This window comes from Musca autumnalis, unplaced genomic scaffold (assembly GCF_047663935.1).
Source record: "Musca autumnalis isolate F117 unplaced genomic scaffold, ASM4766393v1 scaffold_2, whole genome shotgun sequence".
NCBI lineage: Eukaryota > Metazoa > Arthropoda > Insecta > Diptera > Muscidae > Musca > Musca autumnalis.
In genome coordinates this window covers 19996021-20016483 of record NW_027411755.1, presented here as the reverse complement: position 1 = coordinate 20016483, position 20463 = coordinate 19996021, and the positions used below count along the sequence as shown (strand labels likewise).

Sequence of the window (20463 nt, the reverse complement as noted above, 5' to 3'; positions counted from 1 at the left end):
CACACATACAAGCACACAAACGGCCAAAAAATAAATATGTACATTTTTCACTTGATTATTAGAGTTGTGTCGTTCATGAACGAACCCGTTCCAAGAATGATTCCGTGAAAAGAACGAACGGATCCGCATCCAGCGCATTCGTTTATGTCAGTGTTAATCACCACTGGGCTCGCGAGCCGTGTCTGTGTGAACACACACAATCTCAAGTGTGGTGAGTTTGAACGTTGCTCTCACCACCGATCATCTTCTTTGTTTTAGCAATGAATTAACGCACACGATGTTTATCTAGAGAGGGAAAGATAATCTCGTGTGTGTGCCCAACACAAACGCAGCGGTTGAATTTGTTGTTGCTGTTGAACACTGGTTTATGTCGTTCATTTAGATCCCTGATGGCCAAGACATTGCTGCTTACAAAATTAGCAGCAGAACCACCTTAATTAATTTTACACACAACATGACACCATGTTGACACCATTTTGTCTACTATTATGGTGACAAAGTCAACACTTTGTCAACAGGTTGTCAACAATTGATACTTTTACCTCAATAAGAAGAAGCATTGTTTATATTGAAAACTGATAGCCCAACAAAGCATCATTATGAGGAAAGGAAAAAGTTACTGAATTCCTACCTAGGAAAGGAAAATAACAGACAAGTTAAACAAGTAAGAACGGCGTTAAGTTCGGCCGGGCCGAACTTGTTATACCCTCCACCACAAGTTGTATTGAAGTAAAATGGAATAATTAGTTTCCTTTCGTGTATGAAGAAGACTTAATACTAAATTTCAGCAATTTCGGTAAAACAACGTGAGGCACCATTCTATGGGGGCTATTTCAAAGCGTCTATCTATACCAAAAATTTCTGACGGAAAGTTTTTAGGCTCAAAGAGGACTAAATACCAAATTTCCTATATTTCTATGGGGATATAGGAAGACGTGGACCTATACTGATAATACTCTTCTGGAATATTTTATAACTCTTGGAAGACGAAACAACGAATTTCAGCCATTTCGGTTGGATATTGACGTCACAATCTTCAGTATTACGAAAATCCGAAGGTACCGTTCTATGGGGGCTATATCGAAACGTGGACCTATACCGACGAATTTTAGTCAGAAATGGGGCAATATGAAAGCGTGGACCTGTACAGACATATTTCTGGCGAACAGTTTTATATCACATTGAAGACTAAATACCAAATTTCAGCCATTTTGGTGGAATATTGAAGACACAACCTTCAAAATACGAAAAATCGGGAGGTACCTTTCCATGGGGCTATATGAAGGCGTGGACCTTTACCGAAAAATTTAAAGGGGAAGTTTGAGTACCCCCAACGAAGTCTAAATACCAAATTTCAGCCATTTCGGTTGAATATTGAGGCCACAACGTTCAAAATACCGAAAATCGGGAGGTACCGTTCTATGGGGACTATATGAAGGCATGGACTCGGTATCGGTTATGGGGGAAAGTTTTATACCACCAACGTAGACCAAGTACCAAATTTCAGCCATTTCGGTGTGATAATGAAGCTAAAACCTTCAAAATACCGAAAATCGGTAGGTACCGTTCTATGGGGGCTATATGAAGTTGTGGACCGATACCGACAAAATTCTGGGGGAATGTTTTATACCCCTAAAGAAGACTACGTACCAAATTTCAGCCATTTTGGTAGAATAATGAAGCTAAAACCTTCAAAATACCGAAAATTGGGAGGTACCGTTCTATGGGGACTATATGAAGGTGTGGACCGATACCGACAAAATTCTGGGGGAATGTTTTATACCCCTAAAGAAGACTACGTACCAAATTTCAGCCATTTTGGTAGAATAATGAAGCTAAAACCTTCAAAATACCGAAAATCGGGAGGTACCGTTCAATGGGGGCTATATGAAGGTGTGCACCGATACCGACAAAATTCTGGGGGAACATTTTATACCCCTAAAGAAGACTACGTACCAAATTTCAGCCATTTTGGTAGAATAATGAAGCTAAAACCTTAAAAATACCGAAAATCGGGAGGTACCGTTCTATGGGGGCAATATGAAGGTGTGTACCGATACCGACAAAATTCTGAGGAAAAGTTTTACACCCCTAAAGAAGACTACGTACCAAATTTCAGCCATTTTGGTAGGATAACGAAGCTAAAACCTTAAAAATACCGAAAATCGGGAGGTACAGTTCTATGGGGGCTATATCAAAACGTGGACCGATATATCCCATTTTCAATACCAGCCATCCTGCAAGTAATAAAAACTTCTGTACCAAATTTTGAGTCTCTATCTTTAAAATTGCGAGCTGTATCTTGATTTCAACAGACAGACAGACGGACGGACGGGCGGACGGACAGACGGACAGGGTCAAATCGACATAGAATTTTATGCTGATCAATAATATATATACTTTATAGGGTCTCCTCCGTGCGGAGTTGTTTTTTTTTCTCTTTTTTGTCTCCCATCGGACGCCTCCCCAGGTGGTGGATAGGGGAACGCTCAACATATGATGGGTACCGCAAAAATAAAATATGTGGGGCGAACCAAAAGAAAAAAGGAAAAAGCAGTGTCTGTTCCCATATTGGGCGACTGCAAACAGCGTCTGTACTCCAGTGGAGCGGCTGAATACCGAGAAGGAAAACTGTAAACCCTTCAGAAGGCAACGGGAAACCATTGAAGTAATATCCCATGAAAATCATGCAAATATGGACACACATGAACAACGGCCCTCAATCTCCGGTCATACGAGGGTGCTAAGAATCCCCGGAGGTAAAACAAAACACACTCTGAATATTGGTACATGGAACGTGCGAAGTCTTTATGAATCTGGAAAGTTTGCTAATACCGTGATTGAAATGAATAAATTGAAAATCGACATTTTAGGAGTCTGCGAAACCTGGTGGCCTGACAGTGGAGACTTTGTCTCTGAAAATGTTAAAATGTTTTATTCAGGAAATATGAATAAAAATCACAGAAACGGCGTTGGAGTTATTGTTAAAAAACATATAGCAAAATGTGTATCAGGCTTTATTCCCAAATCTGATAGAACAATGCTTATACAATTGGAAGCAAGACCACTAAAAATTAATATTATACAAGTATATGCACCTACCGCTGATAAAAGCAAAGAAGAAGTTGAAGAGTTTTACGAAGATATTAAATACTTAATGAACATGACTAAACACCATGAAATAACAATAGTTCAAGGCGACTTTAATGCTAAAGTGGGCCAAGATATAGTGCCCGGGATTACGGGAAAACATGGCCTAGGAGAGAGGAATGAAAGAGGCAGCAGAATGATCCAATTCTGCCAGGAACATAACATGAAAATTACAAACACAATGTTCTCCCTTCCCCCTAGAAGACTGTATACCTGGAAGTCACCCCAGGATAGACCAACACACATAGTGAGGAATCAAATCGATTATATATTAATTAACAAACGCTATTCTTCTTTTGTAACAAAAACCTCTACGTATCCAGGAGCGGACGTCCCATCCGATCATGTATTACTGATGACAAAGCTACAAACAAAGCTAAGGACAAACATGAAGAAAAAAATACGTAAGAGAATTAACGTTGAGAAACTTGATGAGCCATCAATAAAAACAGAAATAAAAGCCCTCATAGGGCAAGAATTTAGTAAAATTGAAGGAATGGACAGTGAAAGCATATGGAAGTCGGTAAAACAATCGCTAAAATCAATAGCAGATAATAATTTAGGAAGCAATCCAAGAAAACGGAAGAATGAATGGATGACTACAGAAATACTGGGCCTAATGGAAGAACGTCGAAAATATAAGAATTCCAACTACGAATTATATCATGAATTAAATAAAGAAGTACAATCTGCAATCAGAGCAGCGAAAAATGACAATCTTAACAAACAATGCCAGGAGATCGAAAGATTACAAGAACTTCATGACGATTTTAATCTCCACAAAAAAATTAAGGAAGCAGCGGGAATATATCGTAAATCACTGCCAAAAGTTCTATACAACAGCAACAACGAAGCTGTTTTTGATATTACGGAGAAAAAAGCTATATGGCAGAATTACATAACCTCTCTTTATACAGATGAAAACAGATCAAACTACGACATAATGGAACCCGAGCCACAAGTAGGAACTCCGATAACTAAACACGAAACTGAAGCTGCTATTAAATCTTTAAAAATGAAGAAAGCGTGTGGTCCAGATGAAATCCCATCCGAAATTCTTAAACTGATTGAAGGCGATAATATCAACATACTTGTAAGGCTTTTTAATTGCATATATGAAACCGGTAAATATCCACAGGACTGGCTAAAATCTACGTTCATAGCTATTCCTAAAAAAGGACATCCAAAAGCATGCAACGATTATAGACTAATTAGTCTTATGAGCCATACCCTTAAAATTTTTCTCAAGATAATTCATGGCCGGATATATAAAAGATGTGAAAATGTTATGGGATTCTCTCAATTCGGCTTTAAAGAAGGAATGGGAACACGTGAGGCGCTTTTTTCAATTGAAGTTCTTCTTCAAAAATGTAAAAATGCTCAAAAAGACGTTTATATTTGCTTTATAGACTATGAAAAAGCATTTGATACAGTCAAACACGATAAACTTGTAGAAATCCTTGCATCTATTGGTATCGAAGAAAAGGAAATTCGCTGCATAAAAAGTTTATATTGGCAACAGACCGCACAGGTTGATGTTGAAGGAGAGATGACTGAAGATATAATAATATCTAAAGGTGTTAGGCAAGGATGTATATTGTCACCTTTACTATTCAATGTATACTCCGAAAAAATATTTCAGGAATCATTTAAAGATGTTCAGAAAGGAATATTTGTAAATGGCGCTTTCATCAACAATATAAGATATGCAGACGACACAACAATCTTAGCTGACAGCATGTCAGGCCTTCAATATCTCTTAAATAGGCTGGTAGCACAAAGCGAGTTGTATGGGTTAAAAATCAATATTAAGAAAACAAAATATATGATTGTGAGCAAAGAAAACCGCTGTCCCCCTTTCACACTAACAGTAAAAGATACACCAGTAGAGAGAGTATACAGCTTTAAATATCTCGGTGCAGTGATAAATGACAAGCTGGATAACTCATCCGAAATAAGATGCCGAATTGAAATGGCGAGGGAAGCATTCATCAAGTACAAGAAAATCTTTACCAGCCATGATATAAACATAAAAACCAAGCTGCGATACATGAAAACATATGTATGGTCAGTTCTGTTATACGCTGTCGAAGTTTGGACCTTAAAGGCAACAGATATTAAAAAACTAGAAGCTTTTGAAATGTGGACATACAGAAGAATATTGAAAATTCCATGGACGCAGTTTGTTTCAAACAGTGAGGTACTGCAAAGGCTACACCAGGAAAAGGAAATAATCCATATAATAAAAAAACGAAAAACAGCTTATCTTGGTCATATAATGCGAAACAACAAATATAAGCTACTCCAAAATATAATCCGAACAAAAATTGAAGGAAGACCCACTAGAGGAAGAAAAGAAATGATATGGATTAATAACATACAGGAGTGGACTGGTATCCAAGATGTTGGGAATCTTCTCAGCGAAAGCCGAAACAGAGAGTCATTTGCTGAGATAATAAGAAATTTATAAACACCAAAATGAAATTTATAATGTAACAGATGTAATATGTATGTATATAATTGCAATGATCGCCAAAATTCGAAAAACGAATAGGCAAATAAAGAAGATAGGGTCTCCGACGAATATTTCGATGTGTTACAAACGGAATGACAAATTTAATTATACCCTCCATATGGTGGAGGGTATAAAAATAGACTATTCTATATGAAATTACAAATTCTGAGGCGGCTGACAACATTTGTGGTGAAACTTCGACAACTAGACATTTTATGGAATCTTTAGAGAATATTGTGGAGTCTGACGAATGTATTGTCCCGTCTCGATGGAAATGATGAACGCAACTTATATCTGATATTTGTACACGGCATAATAATGAGTTGAAATATTGATGGGTTTTTTGACAAAAATCGATTGCGAGATTTTTCCAATGTTTATACAAATGTAATGTGTAAGTAAATTTAAGGATTTTTTTTATTTATGCGTATTTATACATGTTTATTCTTTTCAATTCCTAGATGTTATATCAATATTCAGCGAATCGCCTTATAAAACGTTAAGTGCAGCAGAAGAAGAAATAAAAAGGCGATGATATTTCTGACAATGAAAACATTTTTTTTATTATTGGTTAGACAGCCTTGAAAACATTGGCTTTATTTATTAATTTTGTGCTTATGTGGAATTTTGGGCCTAGCCCTTTATAAAGATAAAAAGGATTATAAAGCGCAATCAGTACTTTTTTAGTATTTTCATAATTATATGTTTTTCTTCAATAAAATATACTATTTAAACAAAAGTATAAGTTCATCGTCTTATTAAGCACACTATATAGCTTTTTAATAGTTCCAAATAGGCCAAAAAACTTAATAGTGAAAAATTTGGTACCAACTACCTCCAATGTCTCTATTGACTCACTACTTCCAATGTCTCTACTGACTTACTACCTCCAATGTCTATACTGACTCACTACGTCCAATGTCAACACATGGTTTCTCAGCAACTACTGACTTACTACTGACATAATAGTTCCAATGTCAGTACTGACTTTCGAATGACACGTTCATACAAAATGTCAATAGGAAATTACGTGAGTTGTCTACAGTTTGTCAGTAGTACTGTTGACAATGTCAGTAGCAAGTCAGTATAGATTCACTATTGACATTACCTACAGGGTACTTACACAAGCTGCGTTGACACAAATTTGCACACACAAAACAATCAATGATTCAGTTAGTAAATCAGGTCAGTAAATCAGGTATCGGCACCAATACAAACGCATTGTTTGCGGCCACACGCATACGACTCTCTCTCCACAAACAGCGTGAGCGTTAATGCATTGCTGAAATTAAAAATCATTGAAACAAGCGACAACAGAACCTTCTTCATTGACTTCTGAGCGAAGACTGAGTGGTGGTTGTTATGCTGTTATTCTCATCAAGGGCACGTGTGCCCCTTTTTGCCGGATGCTGCAGTAAATCATATCGTTCATCTCGTTCTTTTAGCTTCTTTCGTTCATATTTAAAACTACCACCACGTCAGGAAAACCACCCAATTTTTTGCACACAAACAAACTCACACAAGCTGCGTTAACGCAAGCTCACAAACTGACACACACAAAACAATCAATGAAGAGAAGAGGAACCATGAACGATATTCAAAAGAAAAGGATTGACTAAAATGTTTTATTGAATGAAAAAGAACCAACGAACGAAGTGAACGACCCGGATCTTTTTAGTGACCGGAATGAAAAAGATCGATCCGTTCAATGAACGAGATTGCCCAACACTATTGATTATACACGAGTTTACTCTTTGCGTAGGCTCCTACTCTATTTCGAGCATTTGTTTTATTTGTCAAAGAGAAATGTGTCGGTAATTTTAACTTTATAAAACGCTTGCATTTATGTAATTAGTAAACGGCAAGTGTTAATTGAGACATTACATCAGGTATCGGCACTAATACAAACACATTGTTTGCGATCTCACGCATACGACTCTCTCTCGCTCTCTCCACAAACAGCGTGTGTGTTAATACATTGCTAAAATTAAAAATCATTGAAACAAGCGACAATAGAACCTTCTTCATTGACTTCTGAAAGAAAACTGAGTGGTGGTTGCTCTGTTGTTATTCTCATCAAGGGCAAGTGTGCCCCTTTTTGCCGGATGTTGCATTACATCATGAAAAATTATTTTCTAAAACTAGTGCATTTATAAATAAATCACTGTAACATAATTCTTTAAATTATTTTTTTATTTTATTGATTGCTTAAGTCTGGAGTATTCCCCCAATGGCTTAACTTCATTATTACTCTCTATTACAGAGAGTAATGTTTTTCAAAACGAACTGACAGTGTTGCAAAATTTTACTGATCGATACCAATATCATGATTTCATCCCGGCGAAGGGAATTATCAATTGGCTTTTCAGTTTTTGAAATGATGATTTTTTAGTGAAATCCCGAACTCATTAAGTATCAAGTATTCTCAAGTTAATGAGAATGACGCTCATTTTCGGCTTTCCCAAAAAACACCAAAACAAAATATTTTGCAACATGCCAGCACATATCAACTAAGAATTCATCTAATTCTATAAGTTGAAATAATATCACCACAGTTGCCTGTGAATGATTGTTGTTGCAATTTTGTCTATAATGCCCCTGCGCATGCCATCCGTTGTTTTTCTTGGTTTGTTTATTGTTTGAAGATTCAATCTCATTGATTGCTTGAGTCTGGAGTATTCCCCCAATGGCTTTATTTTATTTAAGATACTTCTGTGTCGATTTAGCCATAGCCGGCTCTCCGTCTGTTGTAATCACGCTATCTTTGGAATGAATTTAGATTGATTGCTGTAAATTCTTATATCCTTTAAATTTTGTACACATGTTTCTTCGGTCGGAACTTAGATCAAGTTCGAAGATGGGCTCTATCGGTCCTCATTTTGGTATAGCGGTATCGCACGATTTCAGGTATTTTACCGTTTTTGCATTTACATTTTCTGGCTGACTTACATATAATTTAGTATTTGGGGTTGCCACCAAGCAAAAATTCGGGACCGTTAGTCATTATGTAACCCATTACAAAGTAATGTAAACAAAAATAACTAATTATATTACTCCTTACTATGTTATAAGTACGGGGCCACTCGCTTACCAATAATTTGGTATTTGGGGTTGCTACCCAGCAAAAATTTGGATCCGTTAGTCATTATGTAACCCATTACAGAGTAATGTAAACAAAAATAACTACTTATATTAATCCTTACTAACTTATGAGTACGGTGGCCCAGAGCGTGTGTGTCCGACTACAAATCCTAGGCTTGTGTATCCAACGCTCACCGTCGGTCGGGTACTTTTTGTTAACAGCACAAAGAACATATGGTGGTGCACATGGAAGCGTGTAAGCGTTTAAACAACCCTTAATGTTCGTACGCGTGGCATAGTTTGTAGTGTGTTCGGCTAAAAAGCAGAAGTTCACCTGTTCAAATCGCGCAAAAAGCGAAATAAAATAAAAATATGAAGGGTGTTGAAATTTAAAACATATTTTACATCAACTGTTCTAAAAATATAAAATATTTTTTAGCTTATCGCTTATTTTTCAACTTCCAGTGGCCATAGTTTTTCTAGTGGTTATAGAATAACTAGTAAATAAGTGCGACACGTCCTTCTTAAAATAATGGGTTAGTAAGGGGTTTTGTAAGTAGTTACGACTACCAAAATGTACTATAAAAGCCCATCATTTAGTAACATTTTTTTGCTCGGCAGTGGTAAAGAATTTTCTTCACGAAAAATTATGGACATAGGTCCAGGATTTTGTTTTTTAAAGCGGTACGTACCATCCGATTTCGGGTAGTTTTACATTTTAAGCTAAGATTTCAGTTTTATAGATCCTGAAAAAACTTTTACCATCATAATTGAGGCAGCGAATGCAAATTGCTTCAACAAAAATAAAAGTGATTCGATAGCAGGTCTTAAAGTGAACTTATCCGAAATTTTGTTTGGGAGGTACTGGATGAAGTGGACAAATATAGTCCATATTGGAACCTGATCTATATCTGGTAGATATATTAAGATGTGTAAAGTATGGACCAATTCGGCCACTCCCTTCAAAAGTTACCGTACGAACAATTTTTCCGAACATTTTTGAAATTTTGTGGGGGAGGTACCTGAAGGAGTGGACCGATATGGCTTATGTTCGAACTTAAACTATGTTTGGACAAATTTTGGACCCAATCAGCAGACCCGTTGGAGAGTTATCTTGCGCTCCAACCACCTCACACGGTGTCATAGGGGTTTTGTGAAACTTTCAGGCTATTTTCTCAGGAAGTTTGAACTTGCCCCTGATAAAACTTGTACCGCCGTATGGGGGGCAGTGAATACAAGTTGCTAAAACAAAAATCAAAGCCATTCGAGAGCAGGTCCTGAACTGAACTTAACCGAAATTTTGTGGGGGAGGTGCCCGAAGGAGTAGACCTATTGAGTCCGTATTGGAACCTCATCTAAGTCTGGTACATATTTCACGATGGGCAAAGTATGATCCAAATCGGTTACCCCCTTCAAGAGTTATCGTGCCCACAAATTTTCCGAACATTTTCGAACTTTTGTGGGGGAGGTACCGGAAAGAGTGGACCGATATAGCCCATATTCGAACTTAAACTAAGTTTGGGCAAAATATTACGAAAGCCAAAATTTGAACCGAATCGGTTCATCCGTTCAAGAGTTATCGTGCGCTCCAGCAGGACGACTCCAAATTGTCTGAAACACATTTCGTCCAAACATACTTGGGGTCTAAAACCATTATTTCGATGAGGCACATTTTCATCGTATCAAAGTGTATATACCCTCCTTAGCCTAAAGGCTGAGGGTATAAAAATGTTACCGTCATTAGTCGAGACTTTCTTCTTCGATTCACATTAGAATTTCAATAGTTCAATCACTACAAAGCATTGAAATTGTTCATCTTCCTGCTCACAACACAAGTTTCTTTAGAGTTTGTATGCAGAAGAAAACGCTTGCTGAAAAGTAAACAAATAGCTGACATAATGTTTTGTTTGGACTGAGAATGTGGTAATTTGGTTACACGTAATAAACGGAATCTACCTCAGAGAGACACAAAACCAGCCGTTGAAAAGAAAAATCATTTAACATGTGTCTGACATGACATTAAAGTTAATGTTAATGAGCAAGCAATTCAAAGCAGCAGGATATTAGCTAGAAATGCGCTATGGAAACTTTAGAACAAACTAATGAGGTAAAATCTCAAAGTAAATACTTCAGATGTAGGAAGTTAATTTTATAAAGGGTACTCTGAAGAATTAACTAAAAGAAACAGCAAAATTTTAACTACGAGTATGTCCTTGTGAATGCTAATAATGTATGTACATAAATGTCACACTGTGTGACATGAAACATGTTCTGTTAGCTGTTAATCCTTTGAAGTCCTTTAGTCATCCAAAAATATTCTTTGGTTAAAGCAAACATATTCTGAGAATGAATTTGAAATGTTTATATATGATTACAATAACATATGTTGCTCTCAGAATATATTTTCTTTAACAATATACTTCCCTGAGTGTGTGAAAATAAATATTTCGGTTTTCTAAATTCCTTTCTCTCTCCCACAATGGGTTAACTTTTTCAACAATGATTATTACACATTAAACATTTTACCTGTCTTCTCTCTTGTGGTGGTTTCACGTTTTTTAATATTCCATTTAACACACGCACATTCAACCAACCTCCACCCTCCACCAGGAGACCCCGCATACATCCTCCTCCGTACTAAAAAAACAAACAATGATAACATGAATAATATACACTTTGCAAACTTTTCTGCAAGGTACCCAAAGATTTTTATCTAAAAGTAAACCTTTCATAACTTTTTTTGTTGCCATAATTTCTACTCTTATGGTTGGCGTTTTTGTTGTTGTGAAATGTATTTGACTGCCAGAGAGTCCTTCGAATTTGTTGCTGCTACTGCTGCTGTTGTTACTCTGCCATTCTTGGCTTATGAATATTTTAAATGGCAATTAAAAAATACTCTAAAGTGTACTTTTCAGTACCGGAAAAGGAAAAAATGGCAAACAAAACATTAAAAAAGCCCACATGAAAACCACAAAAATGCACACACACAGATATCCTGTTAAAGTACCAGTAATACCAAAATGTATAACTGAACGAACGAATGAAAGAAATATCATGAGAGATATAAAACTTAAAACCGGAAACGAGTACAAAATTATATGAATTATTATTACTTTTTGGTTTTGTTGCTGTTGTTGTTGATTGTGATAAAATAGGTACAATGTAATAACAGAAAAATAAGAAAAACATTACAACATTTGCTCTAAATCTAAACATAATAAATTAGGTTTATATAAATATTCGTTTATCATGCATATGAATGCTTACATATGTATGCATGTACATACGAACATGTGCATATTAAAGGGTTACGGAAATTCGGGATTATGTTATTGGGGAGAACACCCTAAGGATCTTGTCATATGTTGAGTAATATAGACTTTTAGTTGTTGGAGCTTCAAAAATATTTTTTAAAAAATCCACGTAGTTGTTGGAGCTTCAAAAATATTTTTTAAAAAATCCACGTAGTTGTTGGAGCTTCAAAAATATTTTTTTAAAAAATCCACGTAGTTGTTGGAGCTTCAAAAATATTTTTTAAAAAATCCACGTAGTTGTTGGAGCTTCAAAAATATTTTTTTAAAAAATCCACGTAGTTGTTGGAGCTTCAAAAATATTTTTTAAAAAATCCACGTAGTTGTTGGAGCTTCAAAAATATTTTTTAAAAAATCCACGTAGTTGTTGGAGCTTCAAAAATATTTTTTAAAAAATCCACGTAGTTGTTGGAGCTTCAAAAATATTTTTTAAAAAATCCACGTAGTTGTTGGAGCTTCAAAAATATTTTTTAAAAAATCCACGTAGTTGTTGGAGCTTCAAAAATATTTTTTAAAAAATCCACGTAGTTGTTGGAGCTTCAAAAATATTTTTTAAAAAATCCACGTAGTTGTTGGAGCTTCAAAAATATTTTTTAAAAAATCCACGTAGTTGTTGGAGCTTCAAAAATATTTTTTAAAAAATCCACGTAGTAGTTGGAGCTTCAAAAATATTTTTTAAAAAATCCACGTTCCTTTTGATGCTTTTTAAAAAATCCACCTTCTTTTTGGTGCTTCTAAAATATTTTTTTAAAAAATCCACCTTCTTTTTGATGCTTCAAAAATATTTTTTAAAAAATCCACGTTCTAATTGGTGCTTCGAAAAAATTTGTTAAAAAGCCACGTTCCTTTTGTTGCTTTTTAAAAAATCCACCTTCATTTTGGTGCTTCTAAAATATTTTTTAAAAAAGCCACGTTCCTTTTGGTGCTTTTTAAAAAATCCACCTTCTTTTTGGTGCTTCTAAAATATTTTTTTAAAAAATCCACCTTCTTTTTGATGCTTCAAAAATATTTTTTAAAAAATCCACGTTCTTTTTGGTGCTTCAAAAATATTTTTTAAAAAAGCCACGTTCCTTTTGTTGCTTTTTAAAAAATCCACCTTCTTTTTGGTGCTTCAAAAATATTTTTTAAAAAAGCCACGTTCCTTTTGTTGCTTTTTAAAAAATCCACCTTCTTTTTGATGCTTCAAAAATATTTTTTTAAAAATCCACGTTCTATTAATATATTGTAAAAAAACCACGTCCTTTTTGGTGTTTCAAAAATAATTTTTAAACAAATCCACGTCCTTTTTGGTGTTTCAAAAATACTTTTTTAAAAAATGCACGTCTATTTTGGTGCTTCAAAAGAAATTTTTTTGAAACCTACGTCCTTTTTGATACTTCAAACATATTTTTAAAAAATCCGCGTCCTTTTTGATGTTTCAAAAATATTTTTTTATAAAATGCACGCCCCTTTTGGTGTTTCAAAAATATTTTTTTAAAAAATGCACGTCATTTTTGGTGCTTCACAAGTATTTTTTAAAAAATCCACTCCAAGTCCACAATGGTCTTTCAAAAACATATTTTTAATCCGCGTCCTTTTTGGTCCTTCAACAATATTTTGTAATCTTTCTAGATTAGTCCAATAGATTATCTTCAATAATGTATATGTCAGTACTGTACCAGCAGTAATAAGCTACCCACCGAATTTTTTATTCGGCAATAGTTATTTATGTATTATTTTAAAGCATACTTTTAGGGCTAATACATTTAATATTGTGTTTTATTCTCTGCGTACAACTCACCGGAAATTTATATAGAAATGCATTTCTTTTACAACATAAAAATATGTATAATTAAAATTTAAACAAACTTGCTTTCAATTTCATTCATTTTGCCATCTATAGATGACATTTATGTAAAATATAGAATATCAACAAAAACAACAACACTATCATTTTTTAAAAAATAAATCCAAATTGAATAAAACTTAATTTTCATCTTATATTGAGCTGAAAGAATACACATAAATATACATACATATATTTTGTTTTATTTAATAAGTTTATAAATAAATAACACACATGTCCATATTTGAAAAGGATATGGAAACGAAATAATAATAATTCGACAACAACAACAAGAATATCAAATTTATGTTAGTACTGCAAAATACTAAGAAGTGAAAGAAGAGAGACAGAAAAACAGAACACAGCAGCATTGAATAAACACAAAAATAGTAAAAATGACAAATTTATATGCTTAGACAAATCGCATAAAAACAACAACGAGAGCAACAACAAAAATACACAACTCAAAAAATGTAAGTAAATGTAGATGGAGAAGAGCTCTCAAAAAATATGAATTTGTGGAAGAGGAATTGAGTTGAAGCGGAGGACTATTAGGCCACGTTCCATGGAAAAACAACTTGGAAATATTCGATTTTTTTCTTACCTTTAATCGGTTTTCTTGTTGACATCATGGAAAAGTTCAGTTCACACTTCAGAGTAAAGAGGAACCATTATTTGTTCTAAATGTTGGCATGCTAATTCTTTCGGAAAAGCAGCTTCGTATCCACTGCCTATACAAATATAAATCCTTCTATAATTCTGAGTACAAAGAAGAGGGACAGGAAAGAAACACAAGCATCAAAAAGGACTTCGATTTTTTAAAAATATTTTTAAAGGAACAAAAATAACGTTTAAAAAAAATATTTTATTGGAGGAGCAAAAATAAACGTGGATGTTTTTAAAAAATATTTTATTGAAAGACGTGAATTTTTTAAAAACAATATTTTATTGAAAGACCAACCAGGACGCGGATTTTTAAAAAAAAGAATATTTTATTAGAGGACCAACAAAGACGTGGATTTAAAAAAAAAATTATTGAAGAAGTAACAGGGACGTGGTTTTTTAAAAAAAATATTTTATTGAAGAACAAACAAGGACGTGGATTTTTTAAAAAATATTTTAGTGAAGGACCAACAAGGACGTGCATTTTTGAAAAATATTTTATTGAAGGACCAGCAAGAATGTGGATTTTTTAAAAAATATTTTATTAAAGGACCAAAAAGGACGTGCATTTTTTTTAAATATTTTATTGAAGGACCAAGAAGGACGTGGATTTTTTAAAAAATATTTTATTGAAGGACCAACAAGGACGTGGATTTTTTTAAATAAATATTTTTTTGAAGTACCAAAAAGTACGTGGATTTTTTAAAAATATTTTATTAAAGGACCAGCAAGGACGTGGATTTTTTGAAAAATATTTTATTAAAGGACCAGCAAGGACGTGGATTTTTTGAAAAATATTTTATTGAAGGACCAACAAGGTTGTGATTTTTTAAAAATATTTTATTGAAGGACCAGCAAGGACGTGGATTTTTTTAAAAAAAATTTTATTGAAGGACCAACAAGGACGTGGATTTTTAAATGAAAATATTTTATTGAAGGACCAACAAGGACGTGGATTTTTAAATGAAAATATTTTATTGAAGGACCAACAAGGACGTGGATACTTTAAATATATTTTATTGAAGGACCAACAAGGACGTGGATTGTTTAACAAATATTTTATTGAAGGACCAACAAGGACGTGGATTTTTTAAAAAATATTTTAATGAAGGACCAAGAAGGACGTGGATTTTTTAAAAAATATTTTATTGAAGGACCAACAAGGACGTGGATTAAAAAAAAAATTATTGAAGGACCAACAAGGACGTGGATTTAAAAAAAAAAATTATTGAAGGACCAACAAGGACGTGGATCAAAAAAAAATTATTGAAGGACCAACAAGGACGTGGATTTAAAAAAAATTATTGAAGGACCAAGAAGGACGTGGATTTATTTTAAAAAATATTTTATTGAATTACCAACAAGGACGTGGATTTGTTTTAAAAAATATTTTATTGAAGGACCAAGAAGGACGTGGATTTATTTTAAAAAATATTTTATTGAAGGACCAACAAGGACGTGGACTTATTTTAAAAAATATTTTATTGAAGGACCAACAAGGACGTGGATTTATTTTAAAAATATTTTATTGAAGGACCAACAAGGACGTGGAATTGTTTTAAAAAATATTTTATTGGTGGGCCAAGAAGGACGTGGATTTTTTAAAAAATATTTTAATGAAGGACCAACAAGGACGTGGATTTATTTTAAAAAATATTTTATTGAAGGACCAACAAGGACGTGGATTTATTTTAAAAAATATTTTATTGAAGGACCAACAAGGACGTGGATTTATTTTAAAAAATATTTTATTGAAGGACCAACAAGGACGTGGATTTATTTTAAAAAATATTTTATTGAATTACCAACAAGGACGTGGATTTGTTTTAAAAAATATTTTATTGAAGGACCAACAAGGACGTGGATTTATTTTAAAAAATATTTTATTGAAGGACCAACAAGGACGTGGATTTATTTTGAAAAATATTTTATTGAAGGACCAACAAGGACGTGGATTTATTTTAAAAAATATTTCATTGAAGGACCAACAAGGACGTGGATTTATTTTAAAAAATATTTTATTGAAGGACCAACAAGGACGTGGATTTATTTTAAAAAATATTTTATTGAAGGACCAACAAGGACGTGGAATTGTTTTAAAAAATATTTTATTGGTGGGCCAAGAAGGACGTGGATTTTTTAAAAAATATTTTAATGAAGGACCAACAAGGACGTGGATTTATTTTAAAAAATATTTTATTGGAAGGCCAAGAAGGACATTTATTTTTTTAAAAAAATATTTTATTGAAGGACCAACAAGGACCAGGATTTGTTTTAAAAAATAATTTATTGAAGGACCAAAAATGTGGATTTATAAAAAATATTTTATTGAAGGACCGACAAGGACGTGGATTTTTTAAAAAAATATTTTATTGAAGGACCAACAAGGACGTAGCTTTTTTCATTTGGCATTGCTCGTTTGAATTTTACCCAACCATCATCCTGTTGCTTACTTTATGAAATCATACCGGAAAGTCCACTTCATACATATGTATGTATGTGTGTAACAAGTTTCGTTTTTGTTGTTTTTTGGGTAAGGGTATTAGTGATGATAGAGTAGCTAGAGATGATATCTTGTGTTGATGCTCATGCTGAGCCTTTTTACGTGTCACAGAACATATTCATATTTCATTTAAGTTTATTGTTTTATACTTGAGTTCATATTTCCCTTTGACCTCTGCCGCCGCCTTTACCCCAGAAAGAAAATGAATAAGAATTTTTGTAAACAATTTTTAAGAATATCATTTCGTGTAAGTTAGAGAGATATGAATAAAGTAGAAGGAGAAAAACAATATCTTTGTTGAATAGGATATGCTAAGGATAGAAATAAAAACAAAGAGTTATCATTGGTCATATGTCGATGCCATGCCTTGCCATTCCATGTCTGAGGTTTTGTATTACTTTGAAGTTTATGAATTTAGTTTTGTGTAAACAATTTCTTGCTATTGCTCTCTCTTCTGCAGAACGAGAAAGGGACTTTGTTACATATTTTACTATTCTAGGAAATATTTCCAATTTTTGGCAATTTTTCAAAATACACAGAACACAAAGACACGCACACACAATGTTTTTACTCATTCTACCCCTTTGGGTAAACAGCAAAGGAACAAAAAACGAAACAAAAAGAGCAAACCAATTCTTTAGAGAAATACCTAGAAAATCCAATAGAAATTATGATAAATAATATAAATCATATCGAATTGGATTCAACTAAATAAACAAAGTTTATGGAGAAAGAGAGAGGAGTCGACTCTTATGGTAGTCCCAAAGACAATTCCCCCCTAAAAAAATTACAAATAAATAATACAAATATGAAACAAATAACTGACATTCATTTAAAACGAATGGGTTTTTTGTTTATTTGGTACAAGTTTTTTTCCTTTGTTTTGTCACATAAACCAATCATCCATCTGCATTGATAAATAATAATAATTTTTGTTAGTCTTATATGTTTCTGTCGGTCTTTTTGCAAAGATTGCCGTAAATAAATGGAAAGGTAGAAACACCAGCAAGAACAAAAAAATCTATCAAAACTGACCGAAATACTTATTGGACTGTAAGAAGAGAATTTGAGAAATGAAATTGAATAACTTACGCAAACATGCATACAAACATCTGTTTAGGAAAGGTTGTTTTTAGGGACACTGGATCGTATGAGTTGTGTTTTTATTAGGTTTACGATGCGTATAAGTAATACCAATTCATATTTCTTTGTGAGAAAAAATAATTGGTGTTTATGCAGAACTGGATGAAACGTGCGACGTTAAGTTCGGCCGGCCTGAACTTTTTATATCCTCCACCATGAACTGTATTGAAGTAATTAGGAACGTTTAGCTTCCTGCCGTTTTTGAAAGTACTAAGTCCTTCATCTGCGTTAAGGCTTACTCCTTGGAGGAGCAGAATGTCTTAACTGATGATAATAACTTTATATTAATAATTTTCTTCGTGAAGGTTTTCTACCCCTTGAAATTCCACAATGCCAAGTTACATCAAATTCGGAAGATGTACCAAAACTCTTTTAAACCCCGAATTGAGCTTTTGTATCCCCTGACAAAACACACTACCAATTTACAACAATATTGATTCTAAAGTTTGCAAAAAAAATCTTCGAAATATATAAAATTGGACAATACCGGTCCATGATTAGAACTGAACTAGACTGACTGTATAGTGTTTTGTGTGGACTTATAATTTCACAATTTCTTCAAGGGATTTCTGAATCGGTTATAATGTTTTGTACGCCTAGCGAAGTCTAATTACCAAATTTCAGTCATTGGATATTGAGGCCACAAAAAGAGATGGACGCCTGCCTAAAAAATTAGGAACGAAATGCACATAGACAGGTCAACATTTTTATACGCACAAACACGGCGTTTTCCGAGAAGGCACCATCACGCACGAATACTTTTTATGAAAAAGGAAATATTCCCAGCAAAAAAAGTCATTACCAAATAATGACTTTATTCAGTAAATTTTTGCAGTTGTAACTACTTACAAATATACTGTAAAAGTCATTATTTATACATGGGGATGTCATAGGAAGGAAGTACTTCCTTAAATATGTTTTTTAAGTACATACTTAACCACATACCGGCAGTGGAAAAGAAGCTAAAAAGCATAGTTCTATTTTTAGAAAAAATTGAGGTGAAATTATATTCAAATTCAACACTACACATTTTTTTGTTTTTATACCCTCCACCATAGTATGGAGGGTATATTAAGTTTGTCATTCCGTTTGTAACACATCGAACTAATCATTTGCGACCCTAAAAGTATATATATTCTTAATCAGGATAAAATTCTAAGACGATCTAGCCATGTCCGTCTGTCCGTCTGTTGTAATCACTCTTGCGTCCGCAATAATTGAGATAGAGTGCTGAAATTTTTCGGTATTTTGAGAATTTTAGCCACAATTTTTAACCGAACTATCTGCAATTTGACATTTGAGGTTCTCAGTGGTCATAAAATATCTCCACGAAACATCGTCAACACAGGTCCATGTTTTGGTATAGCCCCCATATATCGGTACCTCCCGATTTTCGGTATTTTGAGAATTTTAGCCACAATTTTTAACCGAACTATCTGCAATTTGACATTTGAGGTTCTCAGTGGTCATAAAATATCTCCACGAAACATCGTCAACACAGGTCCATGTTTTGGTATAGCCCCCATATATCGGTACCTCCCGATTTTCGGTATTTTGAGAATTTTAGCTACAATTTTTAACCGAACTAGCTGTAATTTGGCATTTGAGGTTCTCAGTGGTCACGAAATATCTCCACCAAACATCGTCAACATAGGTCCATGTTTTGGTATAGCCCCCATATAACGGTACCTCCCGATTTTCGGTATTCTGAGCATTTTAGTTACAATATTTAACCGAACTAGCTGTAATTTGCCATTTAAGGTTCTCAGTGGTCATGAAACATCTCCACCAAACATCGTCAACATAGGTCCATGTTTTGGTATAGCCCCCATATAACGGTATCTGCCGATTTTCGGTATTTTGAGAATTTTAGCTGCAATTTTTAACCGAACTTTAACAATTCATGACGGCTTACAGGGTCTCTTGCAAAAACTTCATCACGCCATAACGCGGAAGTTCGACTCACGGCCAGTGTTGCCGAAGTTGACAATTTATCGTCATTTTGACGATTTTTTGGCCCAAAATTTAAAAATGACGATTTGACGATTTTATGGTCCAAAATGACGATTTTCACCCAAAACAAAAATTGCATGAGTTAAAAGACGAAAACTATATTTTGACCAAAATTTCATAAAAGGATTTAAGAAAAACAATGCTGCAAACTCGATTTTATGAACTTCTTTAATGATTTATAGCAATTTCCAGACGGATTGCCTATATTTAGGCACATATCGGGGATACAGGTATTTTCATAGTTTTTGCCGCATCTTCG

The 20463-nt window shown here is 33.9% G+C and overlaps 1 protein-coding gene across 1 annotated transcript in view; it reads left to right on the top strand.

Moving 5' to 3' along the window:
• Positions 1–3040: 3040 nt before the first annotated feature.
• Positions 3041–20463, top strand: part of LOC141392079 (uncharacterized) — a 72990-nt gene continuing 55567 nt past the window's right edge. The window contains exon 1 of the mRNA XM_073965036.1: positions 3041–4243. Within this exon, the coding sequence (XP_073821137.1) occupies positions 3041–4243 (1203 nt within the window). The remainder of the gene's footprint in view (positions 4244–20463) is intronic.